General features: G+C 32.5%; 1 protein-coding gene across 1 annotated transcript; it reads left to right on the top strand.

Moving 5' to 3' along the window:
- Window positions 1-18,282: 18,282 nt before the first annotated feature.
- On the top strand, window positions 18,283-19,737 carry LOC117915192. Its single transcript, XM_034830759.1, has 2 exons — window positions 18,283-18,511; window positions 19,022-19,737. Exons 1-2 carry the CDS (start codon window positions 18,283-18,285, stop codon window positions 19,735-19,737), a joined length of 945 nt encoding a protein of 314 aa, XP_034686650.1.

Raw genomic sequence — 19,737 nt, 5'->3', positions numbered from 1 at the left:
GTGAAAACATGAATTATACTTTAATAACTTTTATATTGTATTTAAGTATGTAATATTTTTATGAAGAATAAATTAAGAAAACTGATTCTCATATTTTAATTTCTTAGCAAAATTTTATTTTCGAAAACAATTCAAATTGTTTCTAAAATTTATTAGTAAAAAACTGTTTTTTGAAAATTGTTTTAAAAAATATTTCTAAACATTCCTTAATTTTTTTAGGTGTTGTATGTAAGAGGAACTAATATGCTCTAAGAAAGGTAATTTTATATATACGGAGGAATTGTGATTGTATGAATTTTAGTCTAGAGATTTTGGCATTGTTCGGAATTAGGGGTGCAACTTGGACGCATTGGTTCGATTCAACTCGAACCCAACCTAATGTTCGAGCAAGTTTGGACAAATATTTTCAATACTCGGGTTAAGCTTGGATTAAATTTTCTCAACCCGAATTCAATTTGGGTTGAACTTGAGTTAAAGTTTGAATAATCTGAGCTTAATTCAAACTTGATTTAACATTTTTATAATATTTATTATTTTGTATAATAATATTTATTTTCTTTTTAGATTTTAAAAAAGTCAAATTATTAATATATCATATACTTTTTCATTTTTTAGAAAAATACATAAGTTTACTTATTATTATTATTATTATTATTATTATTATTATTATTATTATGTTGAATTTTTATTTTATTTATTTTTTAAAATTTTGATATAAATATATAGAAAAAATCTTTTTAAAAAAATCATTATGAATGGATTTTGAATTATGTAACTTAATCAACTAGAGTTTAATTCGATTAACTTGAGTTTAACTCGACAAACCCAAATTCAACATGAGTTTAGAAAAATGAGGTTGAGTTGGACATGAGTTAAGTACCTTAGATTAGAGATTGGGCTGAGTTGAGTTTGGGTTGATTGTCTCTTACTTTTGGTTAAATTCATATTAGTCATTAACTCAACCGACGTGCCCAAGTTATAACCCTACTTGGAAGTTGACTTAGGTGGGAGAAAAAGGAAAGACAAGTAACTCTTTCAAAACTATTTTTCAAGTATTACATTATTTAGAAAATAAAATAAAATTTTAATTTTAAGGATATATTTGATAAATATTTTAATTAAAAAGTTTTCTTTGAGATTTTATTATGAAAATATTTTTTTTATGATTTCATGTACCTTTTATGAAATATTGGAAGAAATAATTAAAAATAATAGTTTTAGAACTTTTATATCACACACAAATGTAATACTTTGATGAAAAAGGGATCAGGGAGATTGTTTTTCCTTTGAACTCTTAGAGACTATATTTGGTTTTCATACAATTAGATAGAAAATGAAAGGCAAATAAAATAGAGAGGAAAAAATGATAAAAGAATAATAAAAAATAGAAAAAAAATTAAAGTTAATAAATTATTATGATATTTTAATTTGAACTCATTTTATTTATTTTAAATCTCTATATAAATATTAAATAATTTAAAAATCTATCTGGCTCTAACTAATTTTAATTGTATTTCGTTTTTTTAATTATTATTCATAATAAAACCAAACATAAGAAAATTATTTTTATTTTATTTTTTTTCTTTCTTTAATATTTTCTAAACCAAATATAACCTAAATTAGTTTCAAAGACCTATATTTAAGAAATTTCTTGCAAGTATTGCCAAACACGCCTTGACTTTTCACAATAATAAAGCCAAAAAAAAATGTAACCAAAAATATTCCTAAGTACACTTAATCCATCATGTATGTCTTCAACTATTTATTTATTATTATTGTCATTTTTGTACTTATTTGTTAGTCAATAAAGCGCTAAAATTCTTTTCATTTGTTTAGACCATATTTGTTTGGACTTAGATTATACCTATTCCTAATTCTCGTTTTTTTCCTTCACGTAGTTACACATGATTTTCGTTTTTATTTTATTTTTTAAAAAAATAAGTAAAATAAAATTATGATTTCAAAAACAATAAAAATCTATTTTTCAAAAATAAAATTTTCCTAAATTTCCAATCTCGCAATCATGCCGAAAAAATGCCCAAACCACATTCATGATTCAATTCTACATTAGCATGATATTTATTAATTTTTTGACAAAAAAGTTAAAAACCTATATTATTATAAATTTTATTTTAATAAATATTTTATCCTTTAAATAAACATTTGTTTTTCTTACTAGATTTATTATTCACTACTTCTTACTTAGAGTCCATTTGACAGTAAATATTACAATCATCCTATTATGATCAAATTTACTCTTGATATCATCTATAACGACTTGTGTCCAATTATATAAATATTATCATCTTCGAATTCAAAAGGGTCCTTATATATAATATTATGAATTTTTTTTTTTATTCAATAGTATGAGACATCATAGAAAAACTCTTAACGTCTAAAGGTAAAAAGTGCAAATGCATGAATGAACTTGTGATTTCATGAATTTTAATTTTCAAAATCCCTTAATAGTATGTTTGATTTAAAAAATATATTGAAGGAAAATGTTAAAAAAATAAAAAAGAGAAGAATATGAGAAATATAAAATCGATTTAAAATCAATAAATTAGTTTTATATACCCTTCAAACTCATTTATCTTATTTTTCCTCTTTTATATATTAATTAAATACTTTTCAAATATATAAGTTTGTAGTTAATTTAATTATATTTGATATTCTTATAATTTTTTTTTATAATAAAATCAAATATGAGAAAATATTCTACATAATAAAATTGGAAAAAAAAATGTGTGATAAAAAAAGAAAAAAGAAAAATAGAAGAAAATAAAAAGTGAAGGGATATAAAAAATATAATTAAAATTAATAAATTATTTTTATATATTATACTTTAAAATCATTTGATTTATTTTACCTCTTTTATGTAAAGATTCAATAACTTGAAAAAACATAAATTTTAATTAAATTTTATTTTTAACCAAATATAGCATTATTATTATTGTTATTAGTATTTGATTTTAATATATATTATACAAAATTATTATTATTGTTATTATTATTTTGTCTTCCCATGAAAGGTAGAGAAAAAAACTTTGAATTTCACCTAATAGTATCTTGGTATCTTGTTTTATTAAATGTAAGGAGATTAAAATAGTAGTGTTGAAAGGGAAAAAAAAATCAGAATTTGTTTTGAAAATTAAGTTATTTTGAGAATAAATTCGAGATATTTTTAATTATTTTTTGTAAAAAAAATTGAAAAATAAGTGAAAAAATGAATTATACTTTAATAACTTTTATATTGTATTTAAGTATATAATATTTTTATGAAGGATAAATAGAGAAAATTGATTCTTATATTTTAATTCTTTAGCAAAATTTTATTTTTGAAAACAATTCAAACTGTTTCTAAAAATTATTAGTTAAAAACTATTTTTTGAAAATTGTTTTAAAAAAAAATTCTAAATATTCCTTAAATTTTTTAGGTGTTGAATGTAAGAGATTAATATGCTCTAAGAAAGGTAATTTTATGTATGGAGGAATTGTGATAGTATGAATTCTAATCTAGAGACTTTGGCATTGTTCAAAATTAGGGGTGCAATGTGGACGCGTTGATCCGATTTAACCCGAACCCAACTTGATGTTCGAGTAGGTTTGGATAAATATTTTCAATACTCGAGTTAAGCTTAGATTAAATATTCTCAACCCGAATTCAATTTGGGTCGGACTTGGGTTAAAGTTTGACAACCTGAGCCTAATTTGAATTTGATTTAATATTTTTATAATATTTATTATTTTGTATAATAATATTTATTTTCTTTTTGGATTTTAAAAAGTCAAATTATTAATATATCATATACTTTTTCATTTTTTAGAAAGATACATAAGTTTACTATTATTATTATTATTATTAAATTTTGATATAAATATATAGAAAAAAAGTTTTTTAAAAAATCATTATGAATGAATTTTGAATTATGCAACTCAATTAACCAAAGTCTAATTCAATCTGTTGAAGTAGAGAGAGGATTATTGAAAAACAATGGCTTGACTTTTCCATTGATTAAGAATGAATATATATACAGAAAACCTAAAACACAAAAATAAGAAATAATCTACCCAAAATACAAAAATAGGAAATAATCATAGAATTAGGGTATTACAACAAAAATATGAAACAATCCTAGAATTAGCCCAAAACACAAAAATAGGAAACAATTTTAGAATTAGGGAATTACAACAAAAATAGGAAATTACAAGAATTTGAAAATAGAAAGAAAATCTATTAGAATGAATTCTCTAATATGCCCCCTCAAGATGGAGCTCTGAAGGAGATGCTAATCTTGACCATTAATTCTTGGAAGCGGCTTCGTGGAAGCGGTTTAGTAAGTGTGTCGACAAGTTGATCTACTGAGGAAACATGAGTAACACGAAGAGCACCTGATTGAACTTGATCCCGAGTAAAGTGATAGTCAATTGCCACATGTTTCATGCGCGAATGAAAGACTAGATTAGAACAGAGATAGGTGGCACCAACATTGTCACAATAGATAACAAGCACTGTAGGAAGAGTGACGCTAAGCTCTAGGAGAAGGGAACAAATCTAATTGATTTCTGAAGTAGTAGCGGCAATTGATCGATACTCAACCTCTGTGGATGGCCGCGCAACTGTACGCTATTTCTTGGATGACCAAGAAATTAGATGACAACCAAGATAGACAATATAAGCATTTTTAGAGGTATAGTCGTCTTTGTTTCTAACCCAATTTGCATCTGAAAAGGCATGAAGAGAAAGTATATTTGCCTTATGAAGAAATAATCCATGATTCAATGTGCCACACATGTATCGAAGTAGTCGTTTTGCAGCATTCCAATGTTTAGACGTCGGGCGATGCATGAATTGGGATAGCTTGTTAACAGAATATGATAGGTTTAGGCGAGTGTGGTAAAGATATTGTAGACTGCCAACAAGGGTTTTATATTTTGTGCAGTTAGTCAAAGTTGTACCTGAATGAAGTGTGAGATTTTCATCTGTAACAAGTGGTGTAGCAACAGGTTTTGCACCAGACATTTTTGTCCAAGCAAGAAGATCAGAGATGTAGCGCCTTTGAGTAAGCAACACACCAGATGGAGTGGTAAGAACCTCAATGCCGAGAAAGTAGGACAAAACGCCAAGATCCTTGATTGAAAATCTTTGTGCCAAGAGGTCAATGTAGCGTTGAATAATATTGGTGTTGGTACCTGTGATAATAATGTCATCCACATAAACAAATAGATATATAGTAATGTCACCTGAGTGGAGAATGAATAGAGAAGTGTCTGCATGAGAGTTTGTGAACCCAGACTCAATGAAGAACTAGCGAAGTTCAAGATACCAAGCCTGTGGGGCTTGCTTGAGTCCATATATAGCCTTCTTTAATTTGCATACATGTGTTGGATTGTCTTTATCAACAAATCCCGGAGGTTGGGCCATGTAGACATCTTCGGAAATATGGCCTTGAAGAAAGGCATTATTAACATCCAACTATCGCAATTGCCAACCTTTATTGATTGCTAGGCTTAGAACAAGTCGTATTGTTGTCGGCTTGACAACCAGACTAAATGTGTTATGATAATCCACGCCAGGTCACTGATGAAAACCTTTGGCAACTAATCTGGCTTTGTACCTGTCAATAGAGCCATCAGGAAGTCGTTTAATATGAAAAACCCACTTACATCAAACAAGATTCTGCATAGAAGTAGGTGGAACAATCTCCCAAGTTCCATTTCGAACAAAAGAATCAAATTCATCATTCATAGCTTGTCTCCATTTGGGATTGGTTAGGGCTTGGTTAACAGTATGAGGCTTAATGTCTGATGGATGAGAAAGGACAACAATGAGATTCATCTTGATTAGGGTTTGTGGATGTTGTTTTTGGCTTTAGTGGTCATGGGATGAGTATTTTGATGGGTGGGTGGAGATGTGGTTGAAGCAAAAGAGGACTTAGAATTGTGTGGTTTTGGTGGTAAACGGTCGATTGGTGAGGAGGGTGGTCGATCGGTTTGGGCATTTTGGGACAGATGTTGACATGAGGAATCCCTTTATGGAGGCGTATTGAGTGAGCCATTTGAAATTGTTAGAGTTTGGACCGGGGTAAGCTAGTTGGAAATGAGCTCTGGGGTGGAACGAGCTAGATGGGATTGATGAGTGGTAAAGGGAAAAAAGTTTTCAAGAAATTTGACATGACGAGAAATATAGGTTTTAGAGGTGGATAGATCAAGACAGATATAGACACTTTGTGTTGAAAAGTAACCAAGAAAAACACAAGGAGTGGAATGAGAGTCAAGTTTATGTTGAGAATAAAGACGAAGCCACGGATAACATAAGCAACCGAACACCCAAAGTTTAGTGTAGTTGGGTGGAGACTCAAAAGAGTTTTTCAAAAGGAAATGAGAGATGTAGTGTGGGTGTGGGCATACAGTTGATGAGATATACAGTAGTGGCAAAAGTGTAAGTCCAAAAAGTTAGAGGCATTGATGCATAAGTGAGAGGAGATAGACCGGTTTCAACAATATGGCGATGACGTCATTCAGAAATACCATTGTGTTCAAGTGTATGTGGTGGTGTAGTAAAATGGGATATACATTGGTGGAGAGAAAATTATCAAAGGCTTGATATTTACCACCATTATATGAATAGAGGGTAACAATTCGATGTTTAAATTGGTTTTCGACAAATGCCTTGAAGTGCACAAAGACATCATACACATGGGATTTCCATTAAAGTGGATAATACCAAATATACCATGTATAATAATCAACAAAAATAACATAGTACTGGAAACCATCAACAGAAGAAACATGAGAGGTCCATACATTAGAAAAGAGAAGTTCAAGTAGATGGGATGAGGTTAAGGTAGAAGAAGAAAATGGAATTTTATGACTTTTATTACATGAACATACATTACAATGTGTGGAAGAGGATAATAGACTAGACAATGGTAAAGAAAACTTAGGGACGATATTTTTCATAATAGTAAATGATGGATGACCTAGTCTAGAGTGCCACTCGGACGAAGTGGTCTTGACATTGGAAAAGGCAAGCAATGGTGAAGAGGTAACAAAAGGGAATGTAGTCGGCCACTCATATAAGTCATCCTTTGGTTCACCCATCAAAAGGATTGTTCTCGTGTTTAAATCCTTCACTTGAAAAGCAGAGAATGAGAATTCAACAGAAACATGGTTATTAGTGTAAAATTGATAAAATGAAATTAACTTTTTTTTGCATGGTAGGGACACAAAGGATGTTTTAAAAAGTAAAGGTGCGAGAGGAAGTAGGTATGGTGGTAGAACTGGTATGTGTGATGGGAAGGGCCGATCCATTGTCGATCATGATATCATTAGATCCTTGATACGAGCTATGAACATATAGATTGCTCAAGTCAGATGTAACATGGTGAGATGCTCTACTATCCAGCAGCCAAGTAGGAGTAGTGTTATTGTTAAGAACAACATGATTGGCTCGTGGTTGCTAGGGTGTGGAAGAGCGATATCCTTGAGTGCCTTGAGGACGAGGTGTCGAGGATTGTTGATTAGGGACAAGTCGAAACATCGGGCATTGTTTGGCAATGTGTCCTTGAATACAACATGCTTGACAACGACCCAAATAAGGTTTGGGTTGGCGTTGATTATGAGGAGAAAACGCAGTGGTAGGGCTTGGTTGTTGTGGAGTGGTGGTTGGTGGACGCCAATTTGGGTGATTCCAGAAGGTTGTGGGATTTGCTGTTGTTGGTAGTGATAGAGGATATGGTTGAGCTGTCTGAAGAGATGCTTCTTTGTTGAGAAGTTTCTCATGGAGCTCAACAAAAGAAATTGACGTGTCATGGGCATTAATTGCATCAATGACGAATTTGTATTCATAACTTAGTCCTTCAAGAACCCGATCAATAAGATCCTCATCATTAACTAGCTTCCCCAAAAGGGCAAGTTCATCGGCACGAGTTTTTATCGCCTGTATATATTCACTAATTGATTTGAGCCCTTGGTACACCTCTTTAATTGTTCCTTCAATTGTTTAATATGACTACAAGATGGTTTGACATAGGTATTAGCTAAGGTTTACCATGCATCAAGGGAAGTGGTGGTGTGAGCAATAAGCGGTTGTAGTAAAACAAAGATAGCACCAAGGAGAGCGCTAAAGATAAGACAATCCTAACGCTTCCAGGTTTTGTATGCCGATTTTGGGGATGCAACACCAGTGATGGTGACGGTGGGTGGTGGTGGAGTATGAGTGTCATCAATGAAGTGATAAAGATCATAACCTTCAAGAAGAGATTAGATTTGAAGGCTCCATATGAGATAATTGGTGGATGACAATTTGGTGATATTGGAGAGATTGATTGTAAGAAGGGGATGTTGAGGATCTTAGGAGTTTTGGATGGTGATAGGATCATTGGTGGAAGAGAATGATGCATTGGAAGCCGTTGAGGATAAGGAAAAAAAAAAAGGAAGAAAATACGCCCAAGAAGATTAGGCTCTTAATACCATGTTGAAGTATAGAGAGGATTATTAAGAAACAATGGTTTGACTTTTCCATTGATTAAGAATGAATATATATACACAAAACCTAAAACACAAAAATAGGAAACAATCTACCCAAAACACAAGAATAGGAAACAATCCTAGAATTAGGGGATTGCAACAAAAATAGGAAATAATCCTAGAATTAGCCCAAAACACAAAAAAAGGAAACAATCCTAGAATTAGGGAATTACAACAAAGATAGGAAATTACAACTAATTACAAGAATTTGAAAATAGAAAGAAAATATTTTGTAATGAATTCTCTAATACGATCAACCCAAGTTTAACTCGAAAAACCCAAATTTAACATGATTTTGAGAAAAATGAGGTTGAGTTGGACATGCGTTAAGTACCTCAAATTAGAGGTCGGTTTGGGTTGAGTTTGGGTTGATTATCTCTTAATTTTGGTTAAATTTAGATTAGTTATTACCTTGACCAACGTGTCCAAGTTGTAGCCCTACTTGGAATTTGACTTAGGTGGAAGAACAAGGAAAGACAAGGAACTCTTTCAAAACTGTTTTTCAAGTATTACGTTACTTAGAAAATAAAATAAAATTTTAATTTTAAGGATATATTTGATAAATTTTTTAATTAAAAAGTTTTCTTTGAGATTTTATTATGAAAATATTTTTTTTTATGATTTCATGTGCCTTTAATGTAATATTGGAAGAAATAATTAAAAATAATAGTTTTAGAACTTTTATATTACACACAATTGTAATACTTTGATGAAAAAGGAATCAGGGAATTTTTTTTCCCTTTGAACTCTTAGGCTATATTTGGTTTTCATACAATTAGAAAGAAAATGAAGGACAAATAAAATAGAGGGGAAAAAAATAATAATTTTGATATCTTAATTTGAACTCATTTTATTTATTTTAAATCTCTATATAAATATTAAATAATTTAAAAATCTATCTGGCTCTAACTAATTTTAATTGTATTCCGTTTTTTTAATTATTGTTCATAATAAAACCAAACATAAGAAAATTATTTTTTTTATATTTTTTTTTCTTTTTTTTATATTTTCTAAACCAAATATAACCTAAATTAGTTTCAAAGACCTATATTTAAGAAATTTCTTGCAAGTATTGCCAAACACGCCTTGACTTTTCACAATAATAAAGTCAAAAAAAAAAAATGTAACCAAAAATATTCCTAAGTACACTTAATCCATCATGTATGTCTTCAACTATTCATTTATTATTATTGTCATTTTTGTACTTATTAGTTAGTCAATAAAGCGCCAAAATTCTTTTCATTTGTTTAGACCATATTTGTTTGGACTTAGATTATACCTATTCCTAATTCTCGTTTTTTCCTTCACCGAGTTACATATAATTTTCTTTCTTATTTTATTTTTTAAAAAATAAGTAGAATAAAATTATGATTTCAAAAACAATAAAAATCTATTTTTCAAAAGTAAAATTTTCCTAAATTTCCAATCTCGTAATCATGCCGGAAAAATGCCCAAACCACATTCATGATTCAATTCTACATTAGCATGATATTTATTAACTTTTTGACAAAAAATGTTAAAAGCCTATATTATTATAAATTTTATTTTAATAAATATTCTATCCTTTAAATAAACCTTTGTTTTTCTTACTTGGTTTATTATTCACTACTTATTTAGAGTCCATTTGATAGTAAATATTATAATCATCCTATTGGGATCAAATTAATTCTGATATTATTTATAACTACTTGTGTCCAATTATATAAATATTGTTATTTTTGAATTCAAAAAGGTCCTCATGGCTTTAAAGTATATTTACAAGGTTAAAAAAGAGTATATATATATATATATATATATATAATATTAAGAATTTTCTCTTTAATTTAGTAATATGAGACATCGTAGAGAAACTCTTAACGTCTAAAATTAAAAAGTGCATCATCTTTTGGTCAAGTTTCATTGAGAATGAACTTGTGATTTCATGAATTTTAATTTTCAAAATCCCTTAATAGTATGTTTGATTAAAAAAAAAATATTGAAGGAAAATGTTGAAAAAATAAAAGAGAGAAGAAAAAAAGAAGGAAAAAATCGATTTAAAATTAATAAATTAGTTTTATATACCCTTCAAACTCATTTATCTTATTTTGCCTCTTTTATATATTAATTAAATAATTTTCAAATATATAAGTTTGTAGTTAATTTAATTATATTTGATATTCTTATAAATTTTTTTTTATAATAAAATCAAATATGAGAAAAATATTCTACATAATAAAATTGGAAAAAAATGTGTGATAAAAAAAAAAAAAAAAAAAGAAGAATATAAAAGTGAAGGAATATAAAAAATATATTTAAAATTAATAAATTATTTTTATATATTATACTTTAAATCATTTGATTTATTTTACCTCTTTTATTTAAATATTCAATAACTTGAAAAAACATAAATTTTAATTAAATTTGATTTTTAACCAAATATAGCATTATTATTATTATTATTATTAGCATTTTCTTATAACTAAACAAAACAAAACAGTCAAAACATAAATATAATCATGTGATATCAAAATTACTTATCAAAATACCGTTGGGGGTGTTTAGTACATGAGAATGGAGAATGTGAATGAACATCTTATTCATTTTCTCGCTCGTTCCCATGTTTTGATAAATTTTATGAAAGTATGAATGAAATAAAAAATGATTTCGATAGCAATCAAATCTCATTTATAAGTGAGATTTTAAGTAATTACAAGTAAGCGGTATTGTGATTCATCTATCCCACGAGGTAATATAAAATAACTTGAAATTACTATTTTACCCTTGGGAATTTAAATGTTCTTTTATATATATATATATGTGGTAAAACATAATTATATAGTTTCTTTTTCATGACAAATTATTCAAAATTTGATAAAAAGAATAAATGGATATTTGTATATTTTAGAATTGTGAATTTTATTGGATATAATATTTATTGAAAATTAGAATGAAGTTTGAGTTTTTATTTCCTCTTTTGAAAATAAGAAAAGTTTTTGCTAGTTTTGAAAATTTAAATTTGATAAAAATAAATTTCTTCTTTTTTATTTTTATAAAATATAATTTTATAACTTCTTAGGCATGACAAGTTATTTAATTTTTTATAAAAAGAATAATCGAATATTTGTATATTAGGGTTGTATGATTTTTTATAGTTATTTTTTATTTATTGAGTATATATATCATTTGTTTAGTCTTATCATTTAGTAACAAAAAAAAAAAAAAAAAAATCTTTCAAAATTTATTCTTTTAAAATATAAGGGTATAATTGTCAATTTATTTCATTTTCATTTTCATTCCTATTATTATCAAACATCATAATGAAAACAAATAATGATTTCAACCTTAGATCCCTAAGTTCATCTTAACACCAAAAATAGAATAAAAAATTCATTTCCATTCCACAATAAATAGAAATGAAAACAAAATATTTATTTTTATTCCTAATTTTTGCATACCAAACATCCCTTAATAGTTAAGATATCAAAATTACTTATCTTCAACTTTAAATTGCTTTAAAGTTAAATTAAAAAAAGAAAAAAAAAAGGCTAAAGTAATAAAAGAATTAAAAAGGAAAAAAAAAAAAGAAAAAAAGGGTAAAGTAATAAAAGTGCATGGAATGGGATCCATTTCCATCAAAGCCCCCATAACTTTATGCTTTCACAACAATATGTCAAATCACATGCTGCGCGTATGCTCCCCATGCAAGTATAAGATCACTCAATTCAATACCAATAACCTTAACGACAATTATTTTTATTTTATTTTATTTATAATTAAATAATAATAATAATAATAATAAGAATAAAGAAATGGCAGGGGCGGTGACTTGCATATTGGATTTTTATTCTTGAAATATATATGGATAGCTTATAGTAAAGAGGGGGAGACATGGGTTTTGAATAATAAAATGAAGAGAAAAGAAGGGTGGTTGCATGCGAATATTCTCTCCTTCCAGACAGGCTGATAGTTACTTGGGGCCTGGGGGCATGTAACAGGCAAACTTCCCTGTTTTCTCGGTTAAGTGTACCCTTTTTTTAAAAGGGGAAAAAAAAAAAAACCTAAAGTCACCTTTCATCATATCTCTTGCCTTAAAATAAAAATTCATAGATACGTCATACGTGTGGGTGGAGTCCCTCAAGGTTACCATATTCCTATGTCTCTTGTCCTTCCCATTTTCATCCTTATTTTAATACTTGGACTCATTCTAAACTTGTTGTTTGGGAAGAGATTTTTCCTCTTGATAACTGGCCATAGTTCATTATTTTTTCACTATTCTCCATTAGTCCCATCCTACAAGTTGACTGAAGAGGATGAAAATGTGACTAGGTTCAGATCCTTAGGATGATATTTTAATTTCCTAGTCCAAGGGTCTCCTAGTGGACCAATTTTTATGAGCCCAAAAGCAAATCCAAACAAATTTGGTATCCATTTGGACAGGTTGAACAAGTTTGGTGTTAGGCACTTTAGACTTGGGCCAGGCTTTAGCTTGGCCCAAGTGGGTTGTTTGCAAAAGTTCTTTCTAATTGAATGCACAACTATAATCGTGGGAACTAAAATTGTAAGTGGAGAGGTTTAAATTATAGTAAGATTGAGAACACAATTGAAAAGTCTGTTTGAAAACTGTTTTTGAGAACGATTTTCTGTTTTTTAGAATAAAAAATACAGAAACATGTTTGACAACAAAAAACTTTTTTATGTTTTTTGTTCTTAAAAACATAAAATAAGATGTTTTTAGAAAACATCTGTTAATTGTTTTATATTGTTTTCACTTACTTTTTAAGAATTGTTTTAAAAAATAATTATACAAATATATAAAATGATTAAAAATAAAAAACTAGATGTAAAAATTATTTTTAAAAATGTTAAAAACAGGTTAAAAACATTTTATGTTTCAAAACAAACTTTTGTTTTACAAAAATCCAAGAACAGTTTTTAAAAACTGTTTTCAAAATTGTTTTTGAAAACAAACTCTAACTATTTTTTTAGGAAGACATCAAGTAGTTGAAAGGATATATGCTAAATTAGATATTAATAGACTAAATTTATATTATTAGAGATAGAAGAATAAATGCAATAAACCTTTTTTTTTTCTCAATGAATAATAAAATCAGAATTCATCTTTGTTGTATTACAACAATTGCAAATTTATTAAATTAGAAGTGGATAATTTTAAATATAACATTCTAACATAATCAAACTTGGATGGATATTGAAATGGTATATCTCATGACATAATTATAAACTCAGATTAACTAAATGTTATTAAGAATAATTAATACAATAAAAGGAGGGGCAAAACAACATGGCAATATAGTTTCATTTTACTTGCTAGAAGATTGAAGGGTACGGGCCTCAAGATTTTGTTGGAGCTTGAGTTTGGGTGCTCAAATAGGTTGATATAATTTGACTAGGAAACCGTTTTCGAAAGTTTTAAAATTACTTCGAAATTGTTATTATAAATAAATAATTTTTTTTTTCTTGAGTTTGGGTGTTCAAATAGGTCGATATGATTTGACCTAATAAATAAATGGGAAAGGGGAAACAATTTCCGAAAGTTTTAAAATTACTCTGAAATTATTACTATAAGTAAATAATTTTTTTTTTATTGAGTTTGGGTGTTCAAATAGGTTGATATGATATGACCTAATAAATAAATGGGAAACAATTTTTGAAAGTTTAAAAATTACTCCCAAACTGTTATTATAAATAAATAATTTTTTTCTATTATTGTCTTCGAAAAAATTTTCAAATAACACGTTTAAAAAAGTCATTTTTATTGAAGTTTTCTTGATTTTTTCTGTGTAAAATGAAACTCAAGGCATTTGCGTTATGAAAAAAAATAGTTCTCGTTTTTATAGTTGTATTGATCATATCTTGAGGTAGAGAATTCAGAAACAATCAAATGAGAATTTGGAACAAAACCTTATTTTTATCGGTTTTTTTAGCTATTAAGGGGAAGATTGTTCATATCATAATGCAAAAAGAAAATATAAAAAGGAAGACATGAAAAAACCCCCCCTTTTTTTTCCCACTTCTTGTCCACTGAGAGATAAGTTTTGACTTTAGAGCAAGGGTGATGAGAAAAAAAAAGTTTAGTTTGAGGGGGAAAAAGGAGAAATGGAAAAGGTTTTCTTGTTGCAGCAAAAGGTATCCTCTTCTTCTAAGATAAATATGGTAGGTGGGTTTCATTATTGGTTTCGAGTATTTTGATTTTTCTTCCTTTATGGGTTTCAAAGTTTAGGATGTTTGCTTGCCCAAAGAATTGAGGAAATGCTCTACTGTTGGGAGGTAAAGTTGGGAAAAGGGGGTTTGATAGGCCAAGGCGTTCTGTAAGGAGCTATAAGTCGAATCCCAAGTATTTGGGATGAGCTTGTACGTAAGAGATCATTGCATGCGGCATGCATGCAACGTAAGCAGTGGGTCTTGTGGGTCTTGCACATGAAGAATAATGAAGGAGGGACTGGGTCGTGCAGTTGAGAGTTTTTTATGTGAATGGGTCTCTAGTTATGAATGGCTCCTCAGTTGGTTGTGAGTTTTACGTCACTTTTCTTCATGCAGTTATGTTTGGTTTTTACGTGTATTTGCAGGTGTTGTTTACGTGTCCAGTTATTCGTTTCTAGCTTCCTTTCATTTCGGTTTGCTTGCTTGTACGTGGCCTTGCTTATTTAAAGCAGCCATTAGTTGTTAAGGGGAGGAAAAGAAGTCATTTGTTATTCAAAGCTTGTGGTACTTTCTCACCCGAAGAGAAACTATTTATTTATTCTTGTATTAATTGTGCTGGGACCTATCATTGGTATCAGAGCCAAGTTAGCTTATGGGAACCAATAAAGAGCGTATTGAGCAGTTGGAAGATGGGCTACACAGGATGGAGCTCGACATGGCCGATAGGCTTTGTTAGGTGGAAGAAAATCTCAGCCGTCTCTCCGATGTCTTGCTTTCAAATCCGGAGAATCCCATCCTGGGCAGCATCACCAACTGAGAAGGCAAAGGTGGGGGACGGTTGGTGGTATCTTCCAAAACAACAAAGCTTGAATTTCCTCGATTTTCAAGAGATGATCCGACAGAGTGGTTCAATCGTGTGAACCAATTTTTTGAGTTCCAGAATACTCCCGAAGCCCAAAAAGTCTTCTTAGCCTCTTATCACTGGGAAGGAGAGGCCAACCAATGGTGGCAGTGGATTCGCAGGACATTCCAAGAAGAAGGACGAGTTCTCTCGTGGACGAATTTTGAAGACAAACTCTGGGCTCGTTTTGGGCCTTTGGAGTGCGAATATTTTGATGAAGCCCTTTCGCGGATAAGGCAGGTGAGTTCTTTGCGTGATTACCAAAGGGAATTCGAGCGCTTGGGTAATCGAGTACAGGGATGGACGCAAAGAGCTCTTGCAGGAACTTTTATGGGTGGCTTAAGGCCGAACATCTCGGATGGTATACGGATGTTTAAGCCCCAGACATTAAAATAAGCCATTAGTTTAGCAAGAATGAAGGATGATCAACTTGCTAGACAAAGGAGGTTTGGAAGGCTTGCACCATCAACGCGAGCTCCTCTAACTCTTCCCCCTACTCAACTAGCAACACCACCAGCCCCTGCCGCTCCTGTGCAATGACTTTCTTGGGAAGAAATGCAACGGAGACGAGCCCAAAACTTATGTTTCAATTGTAATGATTGTTTTACTGTAGGACACAAATGTCTGGGACCACGGATACTCCTGTTGGAAGGTTACGAGGAGAACGATGACTTGTTGTGTGACGAGGTTACCGAAGAACAGCCAGCTGGACAGAATCATGAAGGATCTCCTGGACTCAAAATTACACTACATGCACTAATGGGATGGACTGTGCCCAAAACCATGCGGATCGCTGCTAGAATCGGTGCCCACAACGTCGTCGTTTTAATCGATAGCGGATCAACTCACAACTTCATTAGTGAGCGTATGGCCAATCTGCTGCATCTACTAGTGGTGCCTACGGAAAGTTTCACGGTCTGAGTGGCTAATGGAGAAAATCTAAGATGCCAAGGGAGGTTTGAAGAGGTACAAATCAATTTGCAGGGCACCATTTTTTCTTTAACCCTTTATTCCTTACCTCTCACAGGGTTGGACATAGTTTTGGGAATTCAATGGCTTGAGCTACTTGGTTCTGTGGTGTGTGATTGGAGGGAGTTAACCATGGAATTCATGTGGGAAAACCAGACCAAGAAATTGGTAGGCATTGACGGGCAACATATCCAAGTGGCATCAATCGAAGAGTTGACTAAAGAAATTCGTCCTAGCCATGCTCAATTTGCTTTATGCCTACAAGTTGCCCATACGGAACTACAACAAGATATTCATTCAAGCATGCAGGAGATGTTGCAGGAATTCTCAGATTTGTTCACAGAGCCGTCGAGCTTACCACCAACACGGGAGGTTGTCCATAGCATTGCCCTTAAGGAAGGCACCGAACCGATTAATGTTCGGCCTTACAAGTATGCGCATTATCAGAAGAACGAGATCGAGAAGCAAGTCCAAGATATGTTGCAATTCGGGCTTGTGCGACCCAGCACTAGCCCCTTCTCATCACCTGTATTATTGGTAAAAAAGAAAGACGAGAATTGGCGCTTTTGCACAGATTATCGCGCACTCAACGCCGCAACCATTAAAGATCGATTTCCGATTCCCACCGTGGATGATATGTTGGATGAGCTCTACGGTGCTTCTTATTTTACCAAGCTTGATTTGTGAGCGGGATACCATCAGGTACGGGTTAAACCAAGTGATATCCATAAAACTGCTTTCCGAACACATAATGGACATTACGAATACTTGGTTATGCCATTCGGCTTATGTAATGCACCTTCCACATTCCAAGCTATCATGAACTCCATCTTTCAACGCCATCTTAGAAAATTCATATTAGTTTTCTTTGATGATATTTTAGTCTATAGTCCGGATTGGGACCAACATTTAGTGCATGTCAGGCAGACCTTCAAGATACTGAGGCAACACAGATTCTTTGTTAAAGCTAGCAAGTGTGCATTTGGATAGCAAGAATTGGAGTACTTAGGGCATATCATCACTAGAAAGGGTGTGAAGGTGGATGAAAAATTGCTGCTATGGTAGCTTGGCCTCGACCTACTAATTTGGAACTACGTGGGTTTCTAGGTTTAACAGGGTATTACCGGAAGTTCGTCAAAGATTATGGCATTATAGCTCGGCCTCTCACCAATCTTCTCAAAAAAGGCCAATTCAGATGGCACGGAGAAGTTGAAACTGCCTTTCTTGCTCTCAAACAGGCCATGACAATCACTCCTATATTAGCCATGCCAAACTTCAATGATGCTTTCACTATTGAAACGGACGCATCTGGGGAAGGAATTGGAGCAGTCTTGTCTCAACAAGGCAAACCAGTGGCCTACATGAGTCGAGCCCTCGGAGTGACCAAGAAATCTTGGTCGATGTACGCCAAAGAGATGCTGGCTATCGTTGAAGCCATACGCACCTGGCGGCCTTACCTTTTAGGCCAAAAATTCTATATTCAGACTTATCAATGTAGCCTCAAATATCTTTTAGAGCAACGAATAGCAACTCCGGAGCAACAAGAATGGGTTGCTAAGCTTTTGGGCTATGATCACGAGATTAAATACAAACCGGGCCATGAAAACTCCGTAGCTGATGCTCTCTCTCGAAAACAGGGCAGTCCCATTCTCCACAATATTTTCTTTCCGTAGGTTAGCTTATGGGAGGAAATAAAAAAAGTGGCAGACGAAGACCAGTACATTCAGTCGAAGGTCCGTATGGCCACGGAACAACCTGGAGGATCATATACATGGCGCCAAGGGCTATTACTATACAAAGAAAGGGTCATTGTTCCGAACGTTGCCGCCTTACGGGCCAAACTGTTACACGAAATGCATGACACCAAGGTGGGGGGTCATTCGGGCGTCCTACGTACGTTCAAGAAGTTGGGGCAACAGTTCTATTGGCCTGGAATGCATAGATCAGTGCAAGACTACGTCAAGGGATGTGCGGTCTACTAGAAAATAAAAGCCGAGACTTTAGCTCCGGCTGGGCTTCTTCAACCGTTGCCAATCCCGTGCCAAGTATGGGATGACATCACCTTAGACTTTATTGAGGGCCTACCGATTTCGCAAGGAAAGGACACCATCATGGTAGTGGTCGACAGACTTAGTAAGTCCGCTCATTTCCTTACTTTAAGTCATCCTTTTACTGCAAAAACTGTAGCCGAAAAATTTGTGGAAGGCGTTTTCAAGCTTCAAGGCATGCCCAATTCAATTATTAGTGATTGGGACCCAATCTTCATCAGTAACTTTTGGAAGGAATTTTTCACGATGTCGGGCTCCAAACTACAGCTTAGCTTCGCATACCACCCGCAGACGGATGGCCAGACGGAAGTCATCAATCGCTGCGTCGAATAATATCTTCGGAGTTTTGTTCATCAGTGGCCACGGAGATGGAGCGGCTATTTACCTTGGGCGGAATACTGGTATAATACGACTTACCATATTTCGACAGGGATGACCCCTTTTCAGGCACTGTATGGAAGATTGCCGACCCCCATTCCGCCGTACAAAGACGGACTTTCACCGGTCCATGAAGTGGATCAGCAACTCCTAAATCGAGATGAACTGTTACGGCAACTAAAGGTCAACTTAGAACGATCGATGAACAGAATGAAACAGATGGAAAATAAGAAGAGAAGAGACATTTCGTTCGAGGTCGGCGAACATGTACTTTTGAAGTTACACCCATACCGCCAGCAAACGGTCTTCAAACGGGTCCATCAGAAACTAGCTAGCCGTTTTTATGGACCCTACCAGATTTTAGAAAAGATCGGACCAGTCGCATACAAATTACAGCTCCCCGCAGAGGCACGCGTTCACCCGGTGTTCCACGTGTCACTACTTAAGCGATACCAGGACAACGGGGGACTTGCTGAGACCCAGCCAACCGAGATCCCACCTTTCACCGACGACGGAGTGGTTATCTTAGAGCCTCAAGCTATTTTAGACTACTGCTGGATCAAACAAGGAACCCAACTTGTCGAAGAAGGCTTGGTGCGCTGGAAGCATCTTCCAGTAGAGGAAGCAACGTGGGAACCAACAAACACGCTCCAGGAGATGTTCCCAAATCTGGACCTTGAGGACAAGGATCCACTTGATGGGGAAGGTATTGATAGGCCAAGGCATTCTGTAAGGAGCTATAAGCCGAATCCCAAGTATTTGGGATGA

Source organism: Vitis riparia, chromosome 5 (genome assembly GCF_004353265.1).
Source record: "Vitis riparia cultivar Riparia Gloire de Montpellier isolate 1030 chromosome 5, EGFV_Vit.rip_1.0, whole genome shotgun sequence".
Taxonomy (NCBI): Eukaryota; Viridiplantae; Streptophyta; class Magnoliopsida; order Vitales; family Vitaceae; genus Vitis; species Vitis riparia.
This window is presented reverse-complemented; position numbering and strand designations above follow the sequence as displayed.

Bases quoted from the DNA above. Each gene is read 5' to 3' on its own strand.
- LOC117915192 (XM_034830759.1), top strand. From the start codon at position 18,283: ATGGCCACGGAACAACCTGGAGGATCATATACATGGCGCCAAGGGCTA. The intron at 18,512-19,021 runs GTGCGGTCTACT...ATATTTCGACAG, and splicing joins GCAAGACTACGTCAAGGGAT to GGATGACCCCTTTTCAGGCA.